General features: G+C 37.6%; 1 protein-coding gene across 1 annotated transcript in view; it reads left to right on the forward strand.

Moving 5' to 3' along the window:
• Positions 1–19,134, forward strand: part of Bbs2 (Bardet-Biedl syndrome 2) — a 28,377-nt gene that overhangs the window by 2,978 nt on the left and 6,265 nt on the right. Inside the window, exons 2-13 of the mRNA XM_010638945.3 lie at positions 1,998–2,225; positions 7,240–7,365; positions 7,692–7,754; positions 8,542–8,619; positions 11,025–11,129; positions 11,217–11,303; positions 15,247–15,382; positions 15,724–15,863; positions 16,230–16,374; positions 16,459–16,630; positions 17,453–17,582; positions 18,709–18,840. Of these exons, the coding sequence (XP_010637247.1) occupies positions 1,998–2,225; positions 7,240–7,365; positions 7,692–7,754; positions 8,542–8,619; positions 11,025–11,129; positions 11,217–11,303; positions 15,247–15,382; positions 15,724–15,863; positions 16,230–16,374; positions 16,459–16,630; positions 17,453–17,582; positions 18,709–18,840 (1,542 nt within the window). The remainder of the gene's footprint in view (positions 1–1,997; positions 2,226–7,239; positions 7,366–7,691; positions 7,755–8,541; positions 8,620–11,024; positions 11,130–11,216; positions 11,304–15,246; positions 15,383–15,723; positions 15,864–16,229; positions 16,375–16,458; positions 16,631–17,452; positions 17,583–18,708; positions 18,841–19,134) is intronic.

Below are 19,134 nucleotides of genomic sequence, written 5' to 3' on the forward strand. Positions count from 1 at the left end.
AAAAAAAAAAAAAAAAAAAAGCCAGAAACATTCCAGGTAAGGCCAAAGCCTACTCTTTGACCCCTGAGGCCTGCATCTCTAAAAGACCTTTGTCATTGCATCTAGGACCCTGACTGTGGTCTGAACAACAATATTTTAAAAAGGGGTTTCTTGCAAGGTAAACCTTAGTGTTTTCCTCCTGGAACATTTTTTCCCCTCATCAACTGGGAACAGTTGAATTTACATTGTTAGCAGCACCCCTTCAGCTGGAACAAATGCTAGATGAGATTTAGGCAGCCATTTAAAAGGACTCTAAAAAATAGGCACCGGGAGTTTCCCATTTGTTATGTGACTGAACTTTCCTTTTTCTTTGCCCCAAAGAGACAGGTCTCCCTGGGGACTATTTCTCGGTGCAGAGAACCCCAGGGGATGAAGAAGGGAGGAGTCTTGACTCTTGAGATTCTTGTTGCTCGGCAAAAACAACATTCTTTCCATTCTGGTAACACTGAATGTGGGGCCTATAAGTTATTTCCCTCCTATTCTTTCTCAGCATATGTGAACGGTTGCGCTTGGAAGCGCTGTAAAAGAAAGTGTGATTTGGTGGACAGAGCCCAGGGTCTGGGGCACATGGGCTTTATGTTTTATTTCTGTCCCAGTCTTCAGACCTGGAAAAGGGCCTTAACCCCTCTGGCCTCATCTGTACATCAGGTTGGTATGGGTTTAAGTGCAGTTCATATTTCTGAAAGAATGTTGTAAAGCATTACACAAATGAGAAAATGAAGGCAGCATCTAGTAAATGCACATGTTTTCTGCATGTTTCTAGTTAATTCTTTTGAAAATTATTTTTTGTTCAATAGGTCACTGTGTGTAGGTAATAATTTAAAATTAGTACTATTTGTACTTATACTCATTTAAAATTAGCAAAATTTTACAGGCAAAAGGGGCCTAAAGGATCTCTAGTTCAGTGTTCTCTATCTTTTCTTTGTATTGGCCTCATGGAACATTTTTTAGATAATGAAATTTTCCCCATTGAAATTTTAATAACACATACACTGCATATCTTATTTTGTGCTGTTTTGTAGCCTTTAGATTGTACAAGCCATTCTAATATTTAATAGCTCTCCACCCCAAACCTGTTTACCCTTCATAGGAACAGTATTATAATTGCATTTTCTGGCCCAGGGATTTAGCTCAGTGGGCTGCCACTTGCCTTGCAAGCGCAAGGTCCCTGGTACCAAAAAAAAAGCATTTTTCTAATCTGGACATGAGTGGTGCACACCTATGATCTTAGTACTTGGGAGGCTGTGGCAGGAAAATTTCAGTGTTCAAGGCCAGCCTGAACTACATAGCAAGACCCTGTCTCCCAAAACCAAACCAGATAAACAAAAAGAATTCATTTTCTAGTTCAAACCTTCTTTTCACAAGTGAAGCCCATAGAACTTGAATGATTTATTTAGTCTTTCAGATAAGTATATTTATGATAGTTGAAACCATTGAATTTATTGTTTTTGGACTAATTATTTGTCTTACATGTATAGACTATGAAAAGTCTTCAAGAAACTTGATTTGTATGACATGTCTTAAGTTTGTAAAATATTTACCAACTACTAGACTGTTATGGGCTAAGAAGTGAATTAGTGGACAAAAGATACAAAAAGCAGTGTCTGTTTTGTTTCCTGTGATGTGGGTGTGCAGTACTATCGAAGCTGGTAGCAGCTTCCTATGGGCTGATGCAAGAGTACTTTGATATCCTTCTGATGATAGCATATAAGGTCTCCTGGTAAGCAACAATTAGATCTTACTCATAACCTTGTTCTTTATCACTGGGTTTCCATTCTTCCTGATGTCTGAAAGTTGGCCATGCACAGAACTGTCTGAGAATATCTTACACATCATAAGAGATTAACTTGTTAATGTTGACATCTGTTTTTAACCTTTTTTTTGTAATAAAAAATATATGAGGTTAATTTGTCATTTTTGATATTTTAAGGGAATGTAATTAACTGTTTTTATTTTAGGTTTTTATTCATAATCCTCATACACGAAGCCAGTATTTCAGTGCATCCAGAGTATCCCAGAGCCCACTGGAATCTGATGTTTCTCTTTTGAACATTAATCAGGCAGTCAGCTGCCTGACTGCAGGAGTATTGAACCCTGAACTTGGCCATGATGCTCTTCTAGTAGGGACCCAGACTAATCTTTTGGCTTATGATGTCTACAATAATTCAGATTTGTTCTACAGAGATGTAAGTATACCCCCATTACAACCATAAAATTGCAATTACTTATTAATGTCCAGTTCTTTTTAGGCTTGAAAGAGGTCACTCGTGTTTTGCTTTATTATGTAGCCATTATAGTGTAATTAAACAATGTGAAGTATTTTTCCATTTGCATCTGCTTTATGTAGTTGGAACTTTTTTGTTTGGTCATGGCTGGTAATCACTTGGCAGCACTGCACCTCATCTATGAGGTATACAAGGGCAACTGAAAAATATGATAAATGTTTAAATTTTGAAAAATTTATTATAGTAAAAGACATATTACCATTAGTCCCATTCTTAAGTACTCCTGCTCACTTTCAACACACCCATCCCATCATTCTTGCCATTTTCTGAAACAGTTCTGGAAGTTCTCTTTTGTCAGTGTCTTTAGGAGGTGTGATTTAAAAATATGGTGAATATTGCTGCTGAGTGTCATCCAGCAGAAAGGTAGGCTCTTAAAAACATTGTAGTATGTCCTTATCTACCTTATTCACTGGGTCTGACACCATGAGACTTCTGGCTCTTCCCCAAAGTCAAAATGATCATGAAAGGGAAATATTTTAAACGGATTCAGGACATACATGATAGGTACAACTAAAGACACTCATGAAAAGGATTTCCAAAGCTGTTCAGAAAGTGGCAAGAAGGTAAGAGTTAAGTGTGTTTGAATGGATGGGAGTATTGTGAAGGGGATTAATAGCCATATGTCTTTTAGTGTAATACATTTTTGTTTGTTTGATTTTTTGTTTTTAGTTCCGGGGATCGAACTCAGGTCCTTGCACTTGCGAGGCAAGTGGTGGAACCACTGAGCTAAATCCCTGGCCCTACTGTAATACATTTTTTAAAAATTTAAAACACACACCTTGATCACCTCATATGTGTGTTTCCATCTTCTGTTAGGATCTGCTTTTGAGAGAATTCAGCTAGGGGCTGGAAGCTGGTACAGTTCTTCTGCTGGCCTTGTATTAAAGTTTAGTGGTACTTTAAAGAAGCCCTTACCATAGCCTGCCATCTACAGGCTGCTGCAGCTTTATTAACCAAGTAATTCATATTTGTTATAGAAAAAGATAGGGAAGCAAAAAGAAAAAATACAATAAGAATTAATTCTTTAATAATGAATAATAACTCTTAAATTAATTCTTGAATTTATTTTTTCTGGTGTTTTTACTAAGTATATGTAAGTAAAAAAATTTTTTTTTCAGTACTTGGGATCATACTCAGGACCTTGCACTTGCCAGGCAGGTGCAGTGCCACCCCATTTTTTAAAAATATGTACATGTACTCTTCTAGTTTATTTTTCCCGTAATAGTTTTTTGGTTTTTTTTGTATCAGGGATCGAACTTAGGACCTTGTGCTTTGCAAGGTAGGCGGCAGAACCTCTGAGCCAAATCTCCGGCTGTAATAGTAATACCATACAACTTATCTATTTAAAGTATACAGTTAATTAATTTGGAAAGTTTTATAACCAGCACCATAATCAATTTTAAACATTTTCATTACCTCCAAAAACTAAACCAAAAACCCTACTAGTCTTCATTTTCCCTTAACCTTCTATCTTGAGGCAGTTAATCTGTTTTCTGTCTATTCGGGACATTTTATAAATACAGAATCATATACTGTTTGGTCTTTTGTTACTGGCTTCTTTTTTTTGAGACAGGGTATTACTGTGTAGTTCAGGCTGGCCTCGAACTCATAATGATCCTCCCACCTCTGCCCCCCACGTGCTGGGATTACAGACTTGCACCATCACACCTGATCTGGCTTCTTTTTCATAGCATAAAAATTTCCATATTGATTCATGTTGTAGCATGTATTAATACTTCATTTCTTTTTATAGCTAAATAGTCTTCCATTGTGTGTATATACCACATTTTATTTGTCCATTTACGAGTTAATGGACAATCTACTTATTAGCTATTACATGTGGCCTTTTCATTTACTAGTATATTCTGAACATCTTTATATGAAGATAATGTATAACTATATATCATTCTTATTGTTTCTATAGTATTTCATTGTATTTATATAATAATTTGTTTCACCAATACAGTATTATTGAACATTTGTATAATTTTTAGGTTCTCTTTTATAGTTGATACTGCAATAAGTATATATCCTGCCACTTTTCTGATTATTTCCCAAAGATAAGTTTCTAGATATGCAGATGTCCTTTTTGTGTTATTTTTGTCTGTTGAGATAAAATGTACATATAGTGGGTTGCACAAACCTCAAGTGTGTGAGTTTTGATCCCTATTATTACCACCTTCAATTAAAATACAGAGCATTTATTACTTCAGAAAATATTGTGTCTTATTCCAGTCAAGTCCTATTTCCTATAGACAATCACTTTTCTGATTTCTATCAGCTTACATTAGCTTTTCTTGTTCTTGAACCTCATATAAATGGAATCATACAGAGTGTGCTCTTTGGTATCTGGCTTCTTTCACGCAAGATAATATCTGTGAGAGTTTCCTGTTGCTACATATAGCAGTATTCTTTTTTTGTTGCTCAGCAAAGATAGTATATTATATTGCATGAATACACCACTGTGTGTTTATCTTACTGGTAATAGGTGGGGTGGATATTTTAATTCCCTTAATTTGGGGGAATTATAAATAAAATTGCTGTAAATATTTATGTACAAGCCTTTTTGTAAATATATGTTTTAATTTGTCTTGGATAAACACCAAGGAGTAGAACTGCTGGGTTGTACAGTAGATGTATGATTACCTTTTTAAAGAAATTCCTTTTATAAGAAACTGGCAAACTGTTTTCTAAAGTCGTTGTACCATTTGATACTCTTACCATACCAGCAGTGTTGAGTCTCAGTTGCTACACATTCTTTGTGAACATTTGATGTTATCAGGCTTTTTACCCCCTGGTAATGGAGATTGAACCCAGGACTTTTACCCTGAGCTACATCCTCAGCCCTTTTTATTTTGAGACAGGGTCTTGCTAAATTGCTACGTTTCCCAGGCTGGGTTAGAGCTTTCAGTCCTTCTGTCTCAGCCTTCTAGAGTGCTGAGATTGCAGGTATGTATCACCATGCTTTGTTTTTCATTTTTAATTTTTTTTAGACAAGATCTCATTGGGTAGCTCAGGCTGACCTCGAACTTGCTTCAATCCTCCTGCCTCAGCCTCCTGAGTGGTAGGATTACAGACATGTACCACCACACCTGGCTTTTTTTTTTTTTTTTTGCTACTTGGGGGTCGAACTCAGAGCCTTGTGCTTGCTAGGCAGGTGCAGTGCCTTTGAGTTATATCCCAGGCCCCATGCTTTGTAGTTCTGGTCATTTTAGTAGGTGTGAATTAGTATCTTACTAAAGTTTTTATTTTTTATTTTCCTGATGACTAGTGATATATAGCACTTTTTCCTGTGCTTCTTGTCCTTTTGTGTCTTTTGTGAAGTGTTTATGCCTTCTACCTATTTTTCACTGGTAGTTTCCCACTTTTTTATTTATTTGTAGACATCCTTTGGGTATACTGGATGTAAATGCCATATAAGAAACATTTTGTCCTGGTCCATAATTTATTCTAGTAGGTAGGTGTTTTGATGACCAGACTTCAAATTTGAATAAGTCAAGCTGTTCGATACCTTCTTTAATGATTAATGCTTTTCCTATCCTTCTAAGTTCTTGCCTATTTGAAGGTCACAGAATCTTACATTTTCATTGAGCAATAAAATTGAATTTAGGACTGCATTCATCAGGTTCTTCAGAGGAAACACAACCAATAAAATATGCATTGTATGGTGGGAGCAGATACTTAAGGAACTGCTTTGAATGATTGTGATGGCTGGCAAGTTTGAAATCTGCAGGGGAGGCCAACAGGCTGCAGACCTCAGAAAAAGCTGATGTTGAACCTGAAATCTGAAGGCAGGAATCTGGCAGAATCCCTCCTTCCTTGGAGGAGATCAGTCTTTTTCCTGCAAACAGTTGATGCTCACTCACATTATGGGGAATAAAGTGCTTTACTTAGTCTACTGATTTAAATGTTAATCTTCTCCAAAAAATATTTTCACAGTAACAATGAGAATAATGTTTGACCAAATATCTGGGATAGTGAGGTCTAGCCATGTTGATATATAAAATTAGTATCACAAGGGCTCAGTTTTACAGTTGCTGAATCAGAACAAATTAAAGAAGACATAAAAAAGAAATATAAGAAAAATACAAATGCTGAATCAAAAACCATTTTTAGATGAGATTTATAACAGACATTGGTAAATTGTTCTCTAGCAAAATTACTATTTTTCTACCTCCTCCTCACAGTATGACAGCGCCTATTTTATAACACCCTAACCAACAATGGGTATTGTTGTTCTTTTTCATCATTGCTTATTGAAAAGTGAAAAATTATATATTTTTGTTGTTGTTGTTTTTTGAGACAGGGTCTCACTATGTAGTTGAGACTGATCTGGAACTCACTATGTAACCCATACTGGTTTTGAACTCTCAGTGATCCTTTTGCCTCAGCCTCCCAAGTGCTGGGATTATAGGTGTGTGCCACCACGCCCGGATAAAATTTGAGTTTTTAAATGCATGCATCTTTTTTTTTTTTTTAGACAGCTCTTACTATGTAGCTCAGGCTGGCCTTGAACTCATTATGTAGCCCAGGCTAGCCTTGAACTCACAGTGATCCTTCTGCCTCAGCCTCCCTAGTGCTGGGATTACTGGTGTGTACCACCATGCCTGGTAAAAGGCATATATCTTGATTCTCTGGAAAATTTGCCCCCTAGTGCTTGGTGGCCCCAGAGAGCCCCAGATTATCATAGCAGTATATTGGATCAGCTTAGCGTGAGAGTCAGGGCTCTGAGTTTACCATGCAGAAGCCACAGCGATGGCTTCAATGGACAGCCTTGGCTGCTTCTCAGGAGACCACGTGGCTTCTCACAAATCTCAACAGGAAGCTGAGGATACAAATGAAAAGGCAGATCCACATTGTGTGCAGTGTGCCTGGCCATCACTCTGTCTGAGATTGTGTTTCTTTTGCTTCACAGGTAGCAGATGGGGCAAATGCCATTGTGCTGGGGATGCTGGGAGACATGGCCTCTCCTCTTGCAATTATTGGTGGAAACTGTGTTCTGCAGGGTTTTGATCATGAAGGAAACGATCTCTTTTGGACGGTATGAAGAACAAAACATTCTTTTTGGTAGTCTTAAGTGGTTATAATTTTCTTTAGAATATTTTAAAATTTACTGTCTATATTAAATAATAAAAGGGCTGGGATTATAGCTCAGTGGTGCCGCCGCCTGCCTTGCAAGTGCAAGGTCCTGAGATCGATCCCTGGTACCAAAAAAACCCCAAACAAAGCAAAATAATATTTATAATTCTGTTCACTGAAAAAATATGATTGATTCAAATAACTCATTGGCTGCTTGTGAGTCCCTCTCTTCGTGTAGTTGATATATTTGAATTAAATGGAAGAACTGACTTGTGACTTTGTTTCCAGGTTACTGGAGACAATGTTCATTCCTTGGCTTTGTGTGACTTTGATGGTGATGGGAAGAAAGAGGTATGTGGGAAGGTGATGGCTCTGTGGTACATTCAGCTGTGTTAGTATTGAGAGGAATATTAGCTTCTTGTGCTGATTTTGGAGCTTTGTTACCTAAATTATGACCAACTGGCTATTTTTGGCTTTGATCAGCTAACTGAAATATTTATTAGTTCTGATATCTCCTCTCTTCTGAACAATAAATCACTTCTTTTTGTCTAATACAAACAAGTAGGCCATGAAGTTTCAAAGAGATGAGAGGGAAGAGAAGGTTTATGGGACCTTGGTCGTATTTATAATCTTATAAATTGCTTCTGATGCTTTGAAACATATTCATAAGACATTTCCATTTTGGCCTATTTTTTTCTTAGGAATATAAAAGTTTTAGTAATTATCCTTTAGCTTTTTGAAATTAATTATAATAATTACTCTGGAAATTAGCTTTTTGGGCTTGAGCATGCAAAGTGCTATGTTGAGTGCTAACTTATTCCTAGACTCTGGGCACTGGTGTCCGAAGTAGGGCTTCCTCCTGCAGGCAGGGAAAGTTACTGAACCAAGGAGCATTTTCAGGTATACAGTGAGAGAAAATAGTCTGGCAAGATATGTACTCTGCATGGCAGAATAAGAGCTTTCTCTTCACTGACTGAATCTCTTGATCCTCCGATTAAAGGGGCCCTTCCTGAGCACTGGATTTTTGGAGAATAGGAACTCGAGTGGCAGTAGAAGGAAAGTACTGTGCAATTTTTGGTGTGTTTTATAGAAATTTTGCTGTTTACTCATTAAACTAGATATTTATAATTTCTCTCAGCTTCTTGTTGGATCTGAGGATTTTGACATTCGCGTTTTTAAAGAAGATGAGATTGTGGCAGAAATGACAGAAACAGAGGTAAGAAGTGCCACCTTAAAGTTAAGATAACCTCAGCAAGATAGAGTGGCACAGCAAATATCACATGAGAGTGCTGGATGGTTTTAGAATAAAAACTGGATTTTTACTTTCTCTACTGTCATAACTATCACCTATCATTTTTTTTTTTCTTCTCCTGAGACAAAGTCTCGCTATGTTAGTCTTGAACTCACTGTATAGCCAGGTTGGCCTCAAACTGGGCAACAGTCCTCCTGCCTAAGCCTTCCGAGTACTGGGATTATAAGGGTGCACCACCACACCCATCTTACTTTGTACTTTTTATATATTCACAATTATTATAATGTAAAATGATAGCTCTGGATAGAGAAGAAATGAAGGAGAGAAATGAATGCCAAAAGCAGTAGTGTAAAGATGTATGTCTGTATGTGGAGTCCTGTTTTATGTGCTTTTCCAGAAAGAGTGTTGTTAGCTTTGATTAGTTTCTTTTTTGGGGGTGAGAACTGAACTCAGGACCTTGCATTTGTGAGGCAGGAAGTAGAACCACTGTGCTAACTCCCCGGCCCAATTAGGTTCTTAAAGAGTTTTTGGCTCCTTCCCCCCCAAAACTCCCAACTTCATAATAGGGTGTAGGTGCTGTATCCTACATTAGCATATGTCTTTTATTTTAATTTTATTTTAAATATAAGACTCTCACTATGCCTTGAACTCATGTAGCCCAGGCCAGCCTTGGACTCTGCCTTGGCTTCTCAAATGCTGGGATTCCAGGTGGGCATCACCATACCCAGCCCTTTCTTTCTAGTTTATAGTAAATCTTTTCCCATTTTTGTGGGACTTAATATAATTTTTTTTTTCCCGGTACCAGGGATCAAATTAAGGACCTTGTGCTTGTGAGGCAGGCACAGTGCCACTGAGCTATATCCTTGGCCCTCAATATAATTTTTTAAATTTCTATTTTTTAGTCAATTTTAGATGTTAGGAGAGTGCATTTTTTGAAACCCCTTTTTTCCCTAAATCCTAGAAAGGGCAAGGAGAACATGAGATACAGTTAGATATTAGAGGGAACTTGTTCTGCTTGTAGTTTACAAAAGAAGTGAATGAACTAAAGAAACCCTAAGGGACGTGGGGAATATGTGGCTAAATTTATGAAAATATACACTTTATAAAACTCTTCATATGCAGGGTCATTTTAGTTTAGTTTTGTTTTGGGGGGTTGCGTTTTTTTTGTTTGTTTGTTTTTTTGTTTGAGACAGGGTCTCACTCTGTAGTTGAGACTGACCTGGAACTCACTATGTAGCCCAGGCTGGTCTTGAACTCAGCTATCCTCCTGCTTCAGCCTCCCTAGTGCTAGGATTATAGTCGTGGGCCACCACGCCTGGCCAAGGGCCATTTTAGTTTTGCTCCTTCCTTACATTTCTTTTCCCAGGTGAGCAAACTCTTGATTCATTTGGCAGTTGAACAGTACTATTGCCAGAAGAATGCTTTGAGTTAAATAATTCTGGAATCCTACACAGCCCTTTGTATTCAGAGTTAAGTGGGTAGAAATGCTGTAGGTGTAAAGGAAATTATGTAACTATTCCCTGCTTTTATACAATTTATTTCTTAATATCTCTTGTATTAGGGCCAGAATTAGAAAATAGATCTGCAGGATCAGAGATATCATTAAGGTTTGGCTTTAACTTTTTTTGGTGAGGGTGTACTGGGGATCAAACTCGGATCCTTGTGCTTGTGAGGCAGGTGGCAGAACAACTGAGCTAAATCCCGGGCCCTTGGCTTTTAACTTTAAAGGATAATTTTGTTCAATATCTAAATTATTAGCTTTGTAAGGATATTAAATAATTCAGTAGTCCTATAAATATTTCTGTATAATACATGCATTCTTTATATTGTTACATACCACACAAATCCATGTGTTTGGGTTTTCAGTTTTGAAAGGATGATGCTTGATTTTTTATTTTTTTTACCTATAGTGAACAATAAATTATGTCATAGAAAAACGTACACTTAAAAGTTAATTCTAGATTATGATTCTTTTTAAAATTTAGAATCTAAGATATTATAAATTAAGGAAACTGAAATAATTAAAATCATTTGAGTTAGAGTGTATAATACATATTCTCGATTTTGTATACTCAATATTTTCCTCCTTAATCCTGTTTTATTGTGATTCTTCTAAAATAATTTTCTGAACATGCTTCATAAGCTTAGTCTAAAACATCAAAGATTGTGCATTTTCTAAAATCTTAAAATTTCATCCAACTCTGAAATAGATGACATGGAAGAGAAATACATTCTCCACTATTGGGTTAGAAATTCTTTTGCACCTAATTTTAACACAGTTGTAGCAAGGCTTGCAATTTTCTAAAGGTATATGTCACATTAAATTGAGCCCCAATGAAAAGATGTGTTTTTATATATTACTTTTGCAGATAATCACCTCTCTATGCCCCATGTATGGCAGCCGATTTGGGTATGCTCTTTCCAATGGCACAGTTGGAGTTTATGACAAAATGGCTCGATCCTGGAGAATTAAAGTTAGTGTGGTTCAGCTTCTTCTATCAGGGATTTTATTTCTCCATTATTGAGAGACTTCTGTACTAATTATTGGAATTCTTTTTCAGTCCAAAAATCATGCCATGAGCATTCATGCTTTTGACCTTAATTCTGATGGAGTGTGTGAATTGATCACTGGCTGGTCTAATGGGAAGGTAGGTTTAAATAGCAGGATTCATTGTACTTCTAAGTGAGTGATTCTTCATGATGTTGGCTGCATGAGAATAGTAACATGGAAATATCTGAATTCCTTGGCTAGGTTTTCATATTTCTCTCAATCTTTCCATATCATTTCTTTTTTCCAGAGTGAGTGAGTATTCTTTCAGCCTTATAAACCATGTTTGAGATAAAATCTCTAGGGAGATTCAAATCTTTTTTGAAGGAATGAAATATATTAGTCAGGTTGCTTATAGTATATGCAAAGCAGTAAAAAAAAAAGAATTTTAATAACCTATTTTCATAACCCAAAAGTGAACTGTCTTAGCTCTTTCCTAATCTTTAAAACTAACTGAAAATTTAGAATTAGTGGGAGAGAATCATGTTAATGATTCTGAGATGATCATTAAAGAATTATGCTAGCATGTTGCTCTCCTAGCTATAACTTCAAATAAAATTCTTGCACTTTATTTTTTTCCCTTCAAATCAGAGTTTCTTACAGTGTTTTGACCAGTCAAAATTGTCTCATTAGAAACTCCTAAGTAGCTGCCAGATCTCCAAGGATACTATTTGCCCTAGCTTCTTGTCTGTCAGTGTTGGACTGCTTAAAGGGGATCAGCAAATAAATTCCTGTCTTTTCTTTTTTGCTTTTTCTTTGCCTATGGCTTGCACCTCTAGCCTTCCTTTGATGTTCTGTAAAAAACAGATTCTAAAAAGTTGTTAGAAAATAGAAATTCCATTTGACTGAGCTGTTGTCCTTCCAGGTATCTTCCCAAAGGAGTTAAAGACATAATATTACAGTAATTTGTGCATCCCCATAGCAGAACAACTCATAATACCTCAATCATGGAATTGGTTTATATGTCCATTAAGAAATGAATGGATAAAGAAAATGTGATATTTATACACAATAGAGTTCTAATCTGCTATAAAAAGGGATAAATTAAAATCATTTATAGAAAAAAATGGTTGTACCTTCAGTCCATAGTGTTAAGTGAAATCACAAAATTCCTTTTATATGAGAAACCCTAAGTACAAGTAAAGAGCAAAATAAAAGATGGCTTATAGGAAACAGGGAGGTAGACCTTTTGCAGATGGTAAAGGGATCTAGGAAGGAATCAAGAGAGGAGCGGGGGAAGGGGAAGTAAAAAGGGTTAAGATGTGATACGTACATGTATCAAATACCCATATTATATTCATTGTATATTCACTGTGTATCATAAACATGTGCTAATAAAAACATAAATTTTAAAAAAAGAAAGCTGTTAGGTTAGAGCTGGGTGTGGTAGTGCATGCTGGTCATCCCAGTATTCTGGGGGGCTGAAGTGGGAGGAGGGTGAGTTCAAGCCCAGCCTGAACAAATTAGCAAGTCCCTGTCTCAATATTAAAACTAAAAAAAGGCTGGGTTTGTAGCTCAGGGTGAAGGTCCTAGGTTTGACCCCCAGGAAAAAAAACTAGGTTCCTTTTCTTAGTTTTGTCTGTGATATGGGTATTAAAATTTTTTTTTTCAGTATTGGGGATAGAAGGATATTAAAAATTTTAAGGGAGTTGAGGTTATAGCTCAGTGGTAGAGCTCTTGCATAGCATATGTGAGGGCCTGGGTTCAATCCCCAGTACCACTATATATATGAAGACTATGTGGTTGCTTAGGTATTTTGAAGTCTATAAAATGGATGTCTTAGACTACTTGGGCTTTTATAACAAAATACCTTAGACTGTGCAGCTTGTAAACAACAGAAGTTCACTTCACATAGCTCTGGAAGGCCAAGGTTAAGGTGCTGGCAGATTGTGTATGTGGTGAGGGCCTGCTTCCTCATAGGAGGCTGTCTTCTCATTGTAACATTACATGTGAAAAAAGTGGGGACTTCTCAGGATCTCCTTTAAGGATATTAATCCCAGACATGAGGGTTCTCTACTCACTTTGCAAAGACTCCAATTGCTGATATAGTCACCTTGGGGGTTAGGATTTTAGTATCCTTTGATGGGACATAACCATTCACACCATAGCAACAGACCATATTATTATAATGGATTTAAGGATTAGAAAACTACTAGACTTGAGAAATCATTATAAGTTACCTCAAAATAAGACTCTGGACCTAGAGTTTTTATAGTTAAATGCTTTCAAAATTTTGAGGACTTTGTTTATTATATGTGTCTTGGAGCATAAGAAGATAAGAAAATTGTACAGTCATTATATAAGTGGGAAACTGATTATTTACACTTAACAGGAATAGCACAGAAAAGGAAAACATACAGATCCAGCTTGGAAATGTAAAGATACTAAACAAATGCTACTAGCCAGTTAACTCTTTCTGTAGTAGGTCATTTGTTGAGTTAGAGGCCCATCTTTTCCTTCAGGACACAACTTCCATGTTGTCTAAGAACAGAATATCAACAGAAATAGCAATGTATAATCTTCCTTTTTAATTAGCAAATGAAGACTCTTGTTTGCTAAAATTGTGGGAGTGGCGTGGGAGAAGCTGTTAAATGGTGAGGCTTTCACTGGAAAGAAGCAAGTTCAGTTTAGCCCAAGTTGGAGGGTTATGCTATATATACCAAGAACTTTGGTAAGATGCAGGCATTCTTTCACAGGCTTTAGTAGTCATAATCCCCAGGCTAATATGATGTTGTTAATATAACGTGGATACTTGAATGTAATATACTCCAGGCAAGAGGGGAGGCTGTGATTTATATTACTGTTTGGTTACAAAATTTTACCAAGAAGGATGTCAAAGACAAAATAATACCCAAGCACAGTGGCACATGCCTGCAATCTCAGTACTGGGGAGGCATGGCAGGAGGATTGCCTCAAGTTTGAGGCCATGCTGGGCTACATAATGAGTTCAAAGCCAGCCTGAACTATATAGCAAGACCTACACCACCCTGAAAGAAAAACAATAAAGAAAAGACAAAATAGTGAATGGCATTGTCATTGAAGTGGTTGTACTACTAGATTTACTATAGCTAGTTTTTTAGTCTTTTATTGAGGATACCTGTGTTCTTGTCTGCAAAAAAATCATCATTTCAAGTAAGTGAAAATTTCATGTTGTTTTGGAGATTCATATGAAATAATTTTTTTAAAGTCCAGGATGGCCTTGAACTTGTAAACTCCTGAGTTCTGGGATTATAAGCATGTACCACCACAGTCAGCTCATTATTATTTTTCAGGTACACTTTGCTTCTGATCAGCCAGTTACTTATTTGTGTTATCTCCTGGGAAGAGGAGACTTGAGAACTCTCTAAGTACTAAGAGCTCTTTCAGGGTTATTGTAAAATGTTGTATGGTGGAAGATTGGGCTAGTTAGGCATTGTTTAGACTTTAGCTCTAACTATATTTTATACATTTATATATCATAAAAGATGTGATTTTATATGATGCTAACATTTGTTGTTTCTCTCTATGTATCTCTCTGTGTTAGGGCCTATTCAAAGTTTTTTCCACGTATTAACTGTTTTAGGCCTCGTTACATGCTGTGAGGTGTAGGTACTATTATATTCCCTGTATTCTTGCTATTGATGTCCAGATGAGAACAAGTAGAGAATGGTTAAGAAATTCACCCAAGATCCCATAGTACGTGGCACAGATGAATTCTGGACCCAGGCAATTTGGCCTCAGAACCCACACCCTTTTGTACCATGCTGTGTATACTGTATGAACTGTTTCTCAGCAGACCCATTTTTCAAATGAAACATTGTTTGAAGGCCAGTACATAAAACAACTTTTACTGAAAAAGAAGGAAGCAAAGTTGGTTTGAGGTCCCTTTTTGTCCCCCTGGCCGTAGGCAGTCATAGGTATCCCCAGAGAAGTTATGGAGTACTCTTGAAAACTTACTAGACTAAATGACTTCAAAAGCTGATTTTTTAAAAAAATTTTGTGGTGATATTGTTGTTTTCAAACTGTACCTGAAGTGACTTTTTATGTTCTCGTTTTATTTTTAGGTTGATGCCCGAAGTGACCGAACTGGAGAGGTCATCTTTAAAGACAACTTTTCTTCTTCAGTTGCTGGTGTGGTAGAGGGAGATTACCGAATGGATGGCCACATACAGCTAATCTGCTGCTCAGTGGATGGGGAAAGTAAGTTGGGATGAGAATAATCCTTGAAAGTCAAATTTTCAATTTCATTGGGTCAAGATGCCAAGAAATTCCACTCTAAGATACTGTGTTGAGGCTCCCTAGTTATAATAAATTTACCTAAATTGGAAGGATCAGAATTTAAATTTTTGGCTTTTAAAAACAAGTAATCAATGTGCCGGGGATTTAACTCAGTGGTTCTGCTGCCTGCTTTGCAAACTCAAGGTCCCGAGTTCATTCCCTGGTACGAAAAAATAACCAAGTAGTTGACAGTGTGACCTGAAAGTACGTGTGGCCATCTTTGGGATGTTCCTCAGTCAAGTGAGTATTTTTTCTCTTTTCAGTCCGGGGCTACCTGCCAGGCACAGATGAGATGAGGGGAAGTCTCATGGACGCCACTATGGAACAGGACCTGATCCGAGAGCTGAGTCAGAAAAAGCAGAGTCTGTTACTGGAACTCCGTAACTATGAGGAAAATGCCAGGGTAGGGCTTAATGTGAAGGAGAGATAGAATGAGAAATGTTGAGGCTGACCAGGAAGATCAGCACATGTGGAAGAAGAGTTATAGTGTCAGTGCTAGCCAGGAAGCTAAGGTAGGAGGATTGCACGTTTATGCCCAAGCTAGCAACCTCTGTCTTAAAAAAAAAAAAAGAAAAATAAAACAAAACCAAACCAAAAAACAAAACTGGGGATGCCGGAGGCCCTGGGTACATCCCTAATACTTCCAAAAGAAAAAAAAATGATGGTAGGGAGCTTTTCTTATGGAACTGAATAGCCAGATTATTTAAAATGAGCATTGTAATGTTCAGCATTTTGGTGAATGAGTTGAAGTACGTGGGATGTTTTGCAGGCTGAATTGAGCGGTCCACTGAATGAGGCCGACAGGCAAAGGGATATAATACCAGCCAGTACCAAGCTTCACACTATCATCTCAGTCAACCTGGGAAGTGAGACTCAAGCTGCACACACAGAATTGTGCATTTCCACTTCAAATGGTAAGACATTATTTATAGCAGGAGTTTAGGTGCCTGAGCCATCTTGGAGTAGTTACTGAACTTCCTTTTTCTTCTCCCCTGTAGACACCATCATTCGAGCAGTATTGATTTTTGCGGAGGGAATTTTTGTAGGTGAAAGCCACGTGGTACATCCCAGCATTCACAACCTCTCCAGCTCTATCTGTGTCCCAATTATACCACCCAAAGATGTCCCTGTCGATCTGCACTTGAAAGCCTTTGTGGGTTACAGAAGCAGGTGATCCTTTACAAGCTCATTTCCATCAAGCTCTTGTTTTCCTTTGTGCATGCAGTGTGGGGCCAGAGACACCACTGAGTGGTTCTGCCCTCCAGTGGAGGTTTCCTAAGACCTTTTACATCCCTAATTTGAGAATCAATATGTAAGTTTAAAATGGTCATTTTAAGATGACCTAAGTGTCGCAAAAATATGTTTAACTGGGACTAGGGATGTAGCTCTGTGGAAGCGTGTATGTTTAGCATGTCCCAAGTCCTGGGTTTGACCCCCAGCCCTGCACACCCAGGAAGAGTTTAATTAATAATTTGTCAACTTACAGCTTTGGCTACTAAGGCTAAAAGAGTTGGAGTGCACCTGTAGGGATAATATATAATTAGGGTTATAATTTCAGTTGGTAAAGATAAACTGCTACAGGGGCAACCCACTTTCAGGTCCCCCTTGTGTCTCTCTTGACAGAAACTTTCTTTCTTTCAATAACTTTTTCCTACTCAAAAAAAAAAAAAAAGATAAACTGCTTCATTTGTGGAAAGTAAAAGTCTTGCCATCTCCCTATTAGGGTGTTTGAAAGCCCTAATGTATGCATGTGTGTATATGTATGCTCATGATCTCTAATTTCCAGATCCCACTTCGACAATACATTAGCCCTCAAGTATTTGGGGGATTGAAGCCCTTAAATATCAATTGATGTTGATCCAGTAGTGGCTTTAGTTTTGAGGCCTTGATTTTTTCTTTTGCCTGCCCTTGTATCCCCCCACTCCTAAGGCCTTGCTTTTTGAAATGACATTATACCAAATACTTCTCTTGTGTCCCATTGGTTGGCCCTAGCACCCAGTTCCATGTATTTGAGTTGACAAGACAGCTGCCCCGATTCTCCATGTATGCGCTGACCAGCCCAGGCTCTGCCAGTGAGCCTCTCAGTTATGTTAACTTTATCCTAACAGAACGGCCACAGAGGGTGAGTAGCATGCTCTTTTCTTTAAGTACTTTTGCTGATGTATCTTCTCTTACTTTGAAAAAATATACATATTATTTATCTGAGCAATCCTTAATTTCCAGAGAATTTGAGCCAGTTCCTAATTCTTTTCTTTTGTTATAGCTTAGTGTGGTTGTCTTGATTTAGTATTTCAAGAGGAGCCTATATCAAGATGGAAAGAGAAGCTGGGTTTAATGGCGTGTGCCTGTAGTCCCAGTTATTGTGAGGCTGAGGCAGGATTGTTGCTTGAGCACTTGAGTTCAGGGCCAGCCTGGGGACCATAGTGAAACTTTGTTAAAGAAAAAAAAAATATGGAGAGAGAGTGGGACATGGGTCTGGAAAGGCATTTAGGTTCAAGTTTTATTCTAAGTAAATAAATTCTTAGTAATCTGTTCTGAGCTTCAATTTCCTTAATGCTAAGTGAAGATAGTGTTGCCCACCTTGTAAAGGGCCCCTGAAGATTATGTGATGGGTGTGACAGTACCCTGTGAAGTCTAAAGGACTAGTATCTGTGTACTTAACCTTGGCTGGGCTTCAGTATTCTTGATAAGGCTTTTTAATTGCATAGACTTTCAGACCCCTGCCTGTCCTGTGACACAAGAAGGTTCATAGGTGGACCTTTCCAGACAGCCTGAGTGATTCTTATATGGAGCTCGTGTTGCAAACCACTGTAAAGTATTATTGCTAACATTGAAACTTACTGTATGGAATTATCTTTGTGGTGTGTGCATGCATATTTCATTTAAAACTTAAAAAAAAAAACAGAATCAGTTTTAAGCAGACAGTGATGTCCAGGATACATCCCTGGAATAGCTATTTTGTAAACAGGATTAGCACCAAATCTCAGTCTTTTCTACATTATATTGAGAGTATTCTTAAGAGAAAATACTGTAAAATCATGCCTGTTGTGGGGCTAGACATAATTCAAAGTATTACTTGAAAACATGTATGAGAAGGGAAAAGGGATGTGACTATTGTTTTCTTAGTGGGGAATGAAGTACACATTTTTAAAAAACCAGCAGTAAAATTAGAGTGAGGGGAAAAGTCTCCCTTCTGTAACAACTATACATTGAAAACTGAAGTTCTCTTTAATTTTATTATTTTTAAGATTGTTCTATGGCTGAACCAGAACTTTCTGTTACCAGAAGACACCAGTATTCAGAATGTTCCATTTCAAGCATGTTTCACTTCTTTACGGAATGGTGGCCACCTCTGCATAAAAATAAAACTTAGTGGAGAGGTAATGTTTAATGTCATGTGGCAGGCAGGGGATGTAGCCCAGTGGTAGAGTGGTTGGCTAGTGTGTGTGAGGCACTGTGTTCCATCTCCAGCATCAAGAAAAAAAGGAAGTGTTACCATCATGGGGAAGCCACAGTTTTCTTATGTGCAGTTTAACCATTCAGTGGAAAGTGATGTGGGTGATGTCAGTGTCGAGATCTGCAAACCATCATTTCCACTTAGTCTGTCACTGTTGTTACAGATGCTGGAGTATAATCTACAAGGGTAGTTTCTGCCTTTCTTCTTCCTATCCTTC

Source organism: Fukomys damarensis, unplaced genomic scaffold, assembly GCF_012274545.1.
Source record: "Fukomys damarensis isolate Sample0158 unplaced genomic scaffold, DMR_v1.0_HiC HiC_scaffold_32, whole genome shotgun sequence".
Taxonomy (NCBI): Eukaryota; Metazoa; Chordata; class Mammalia; order Rodentia; family Bathyergidae; genus Fukomys; species Fukomys damarensis.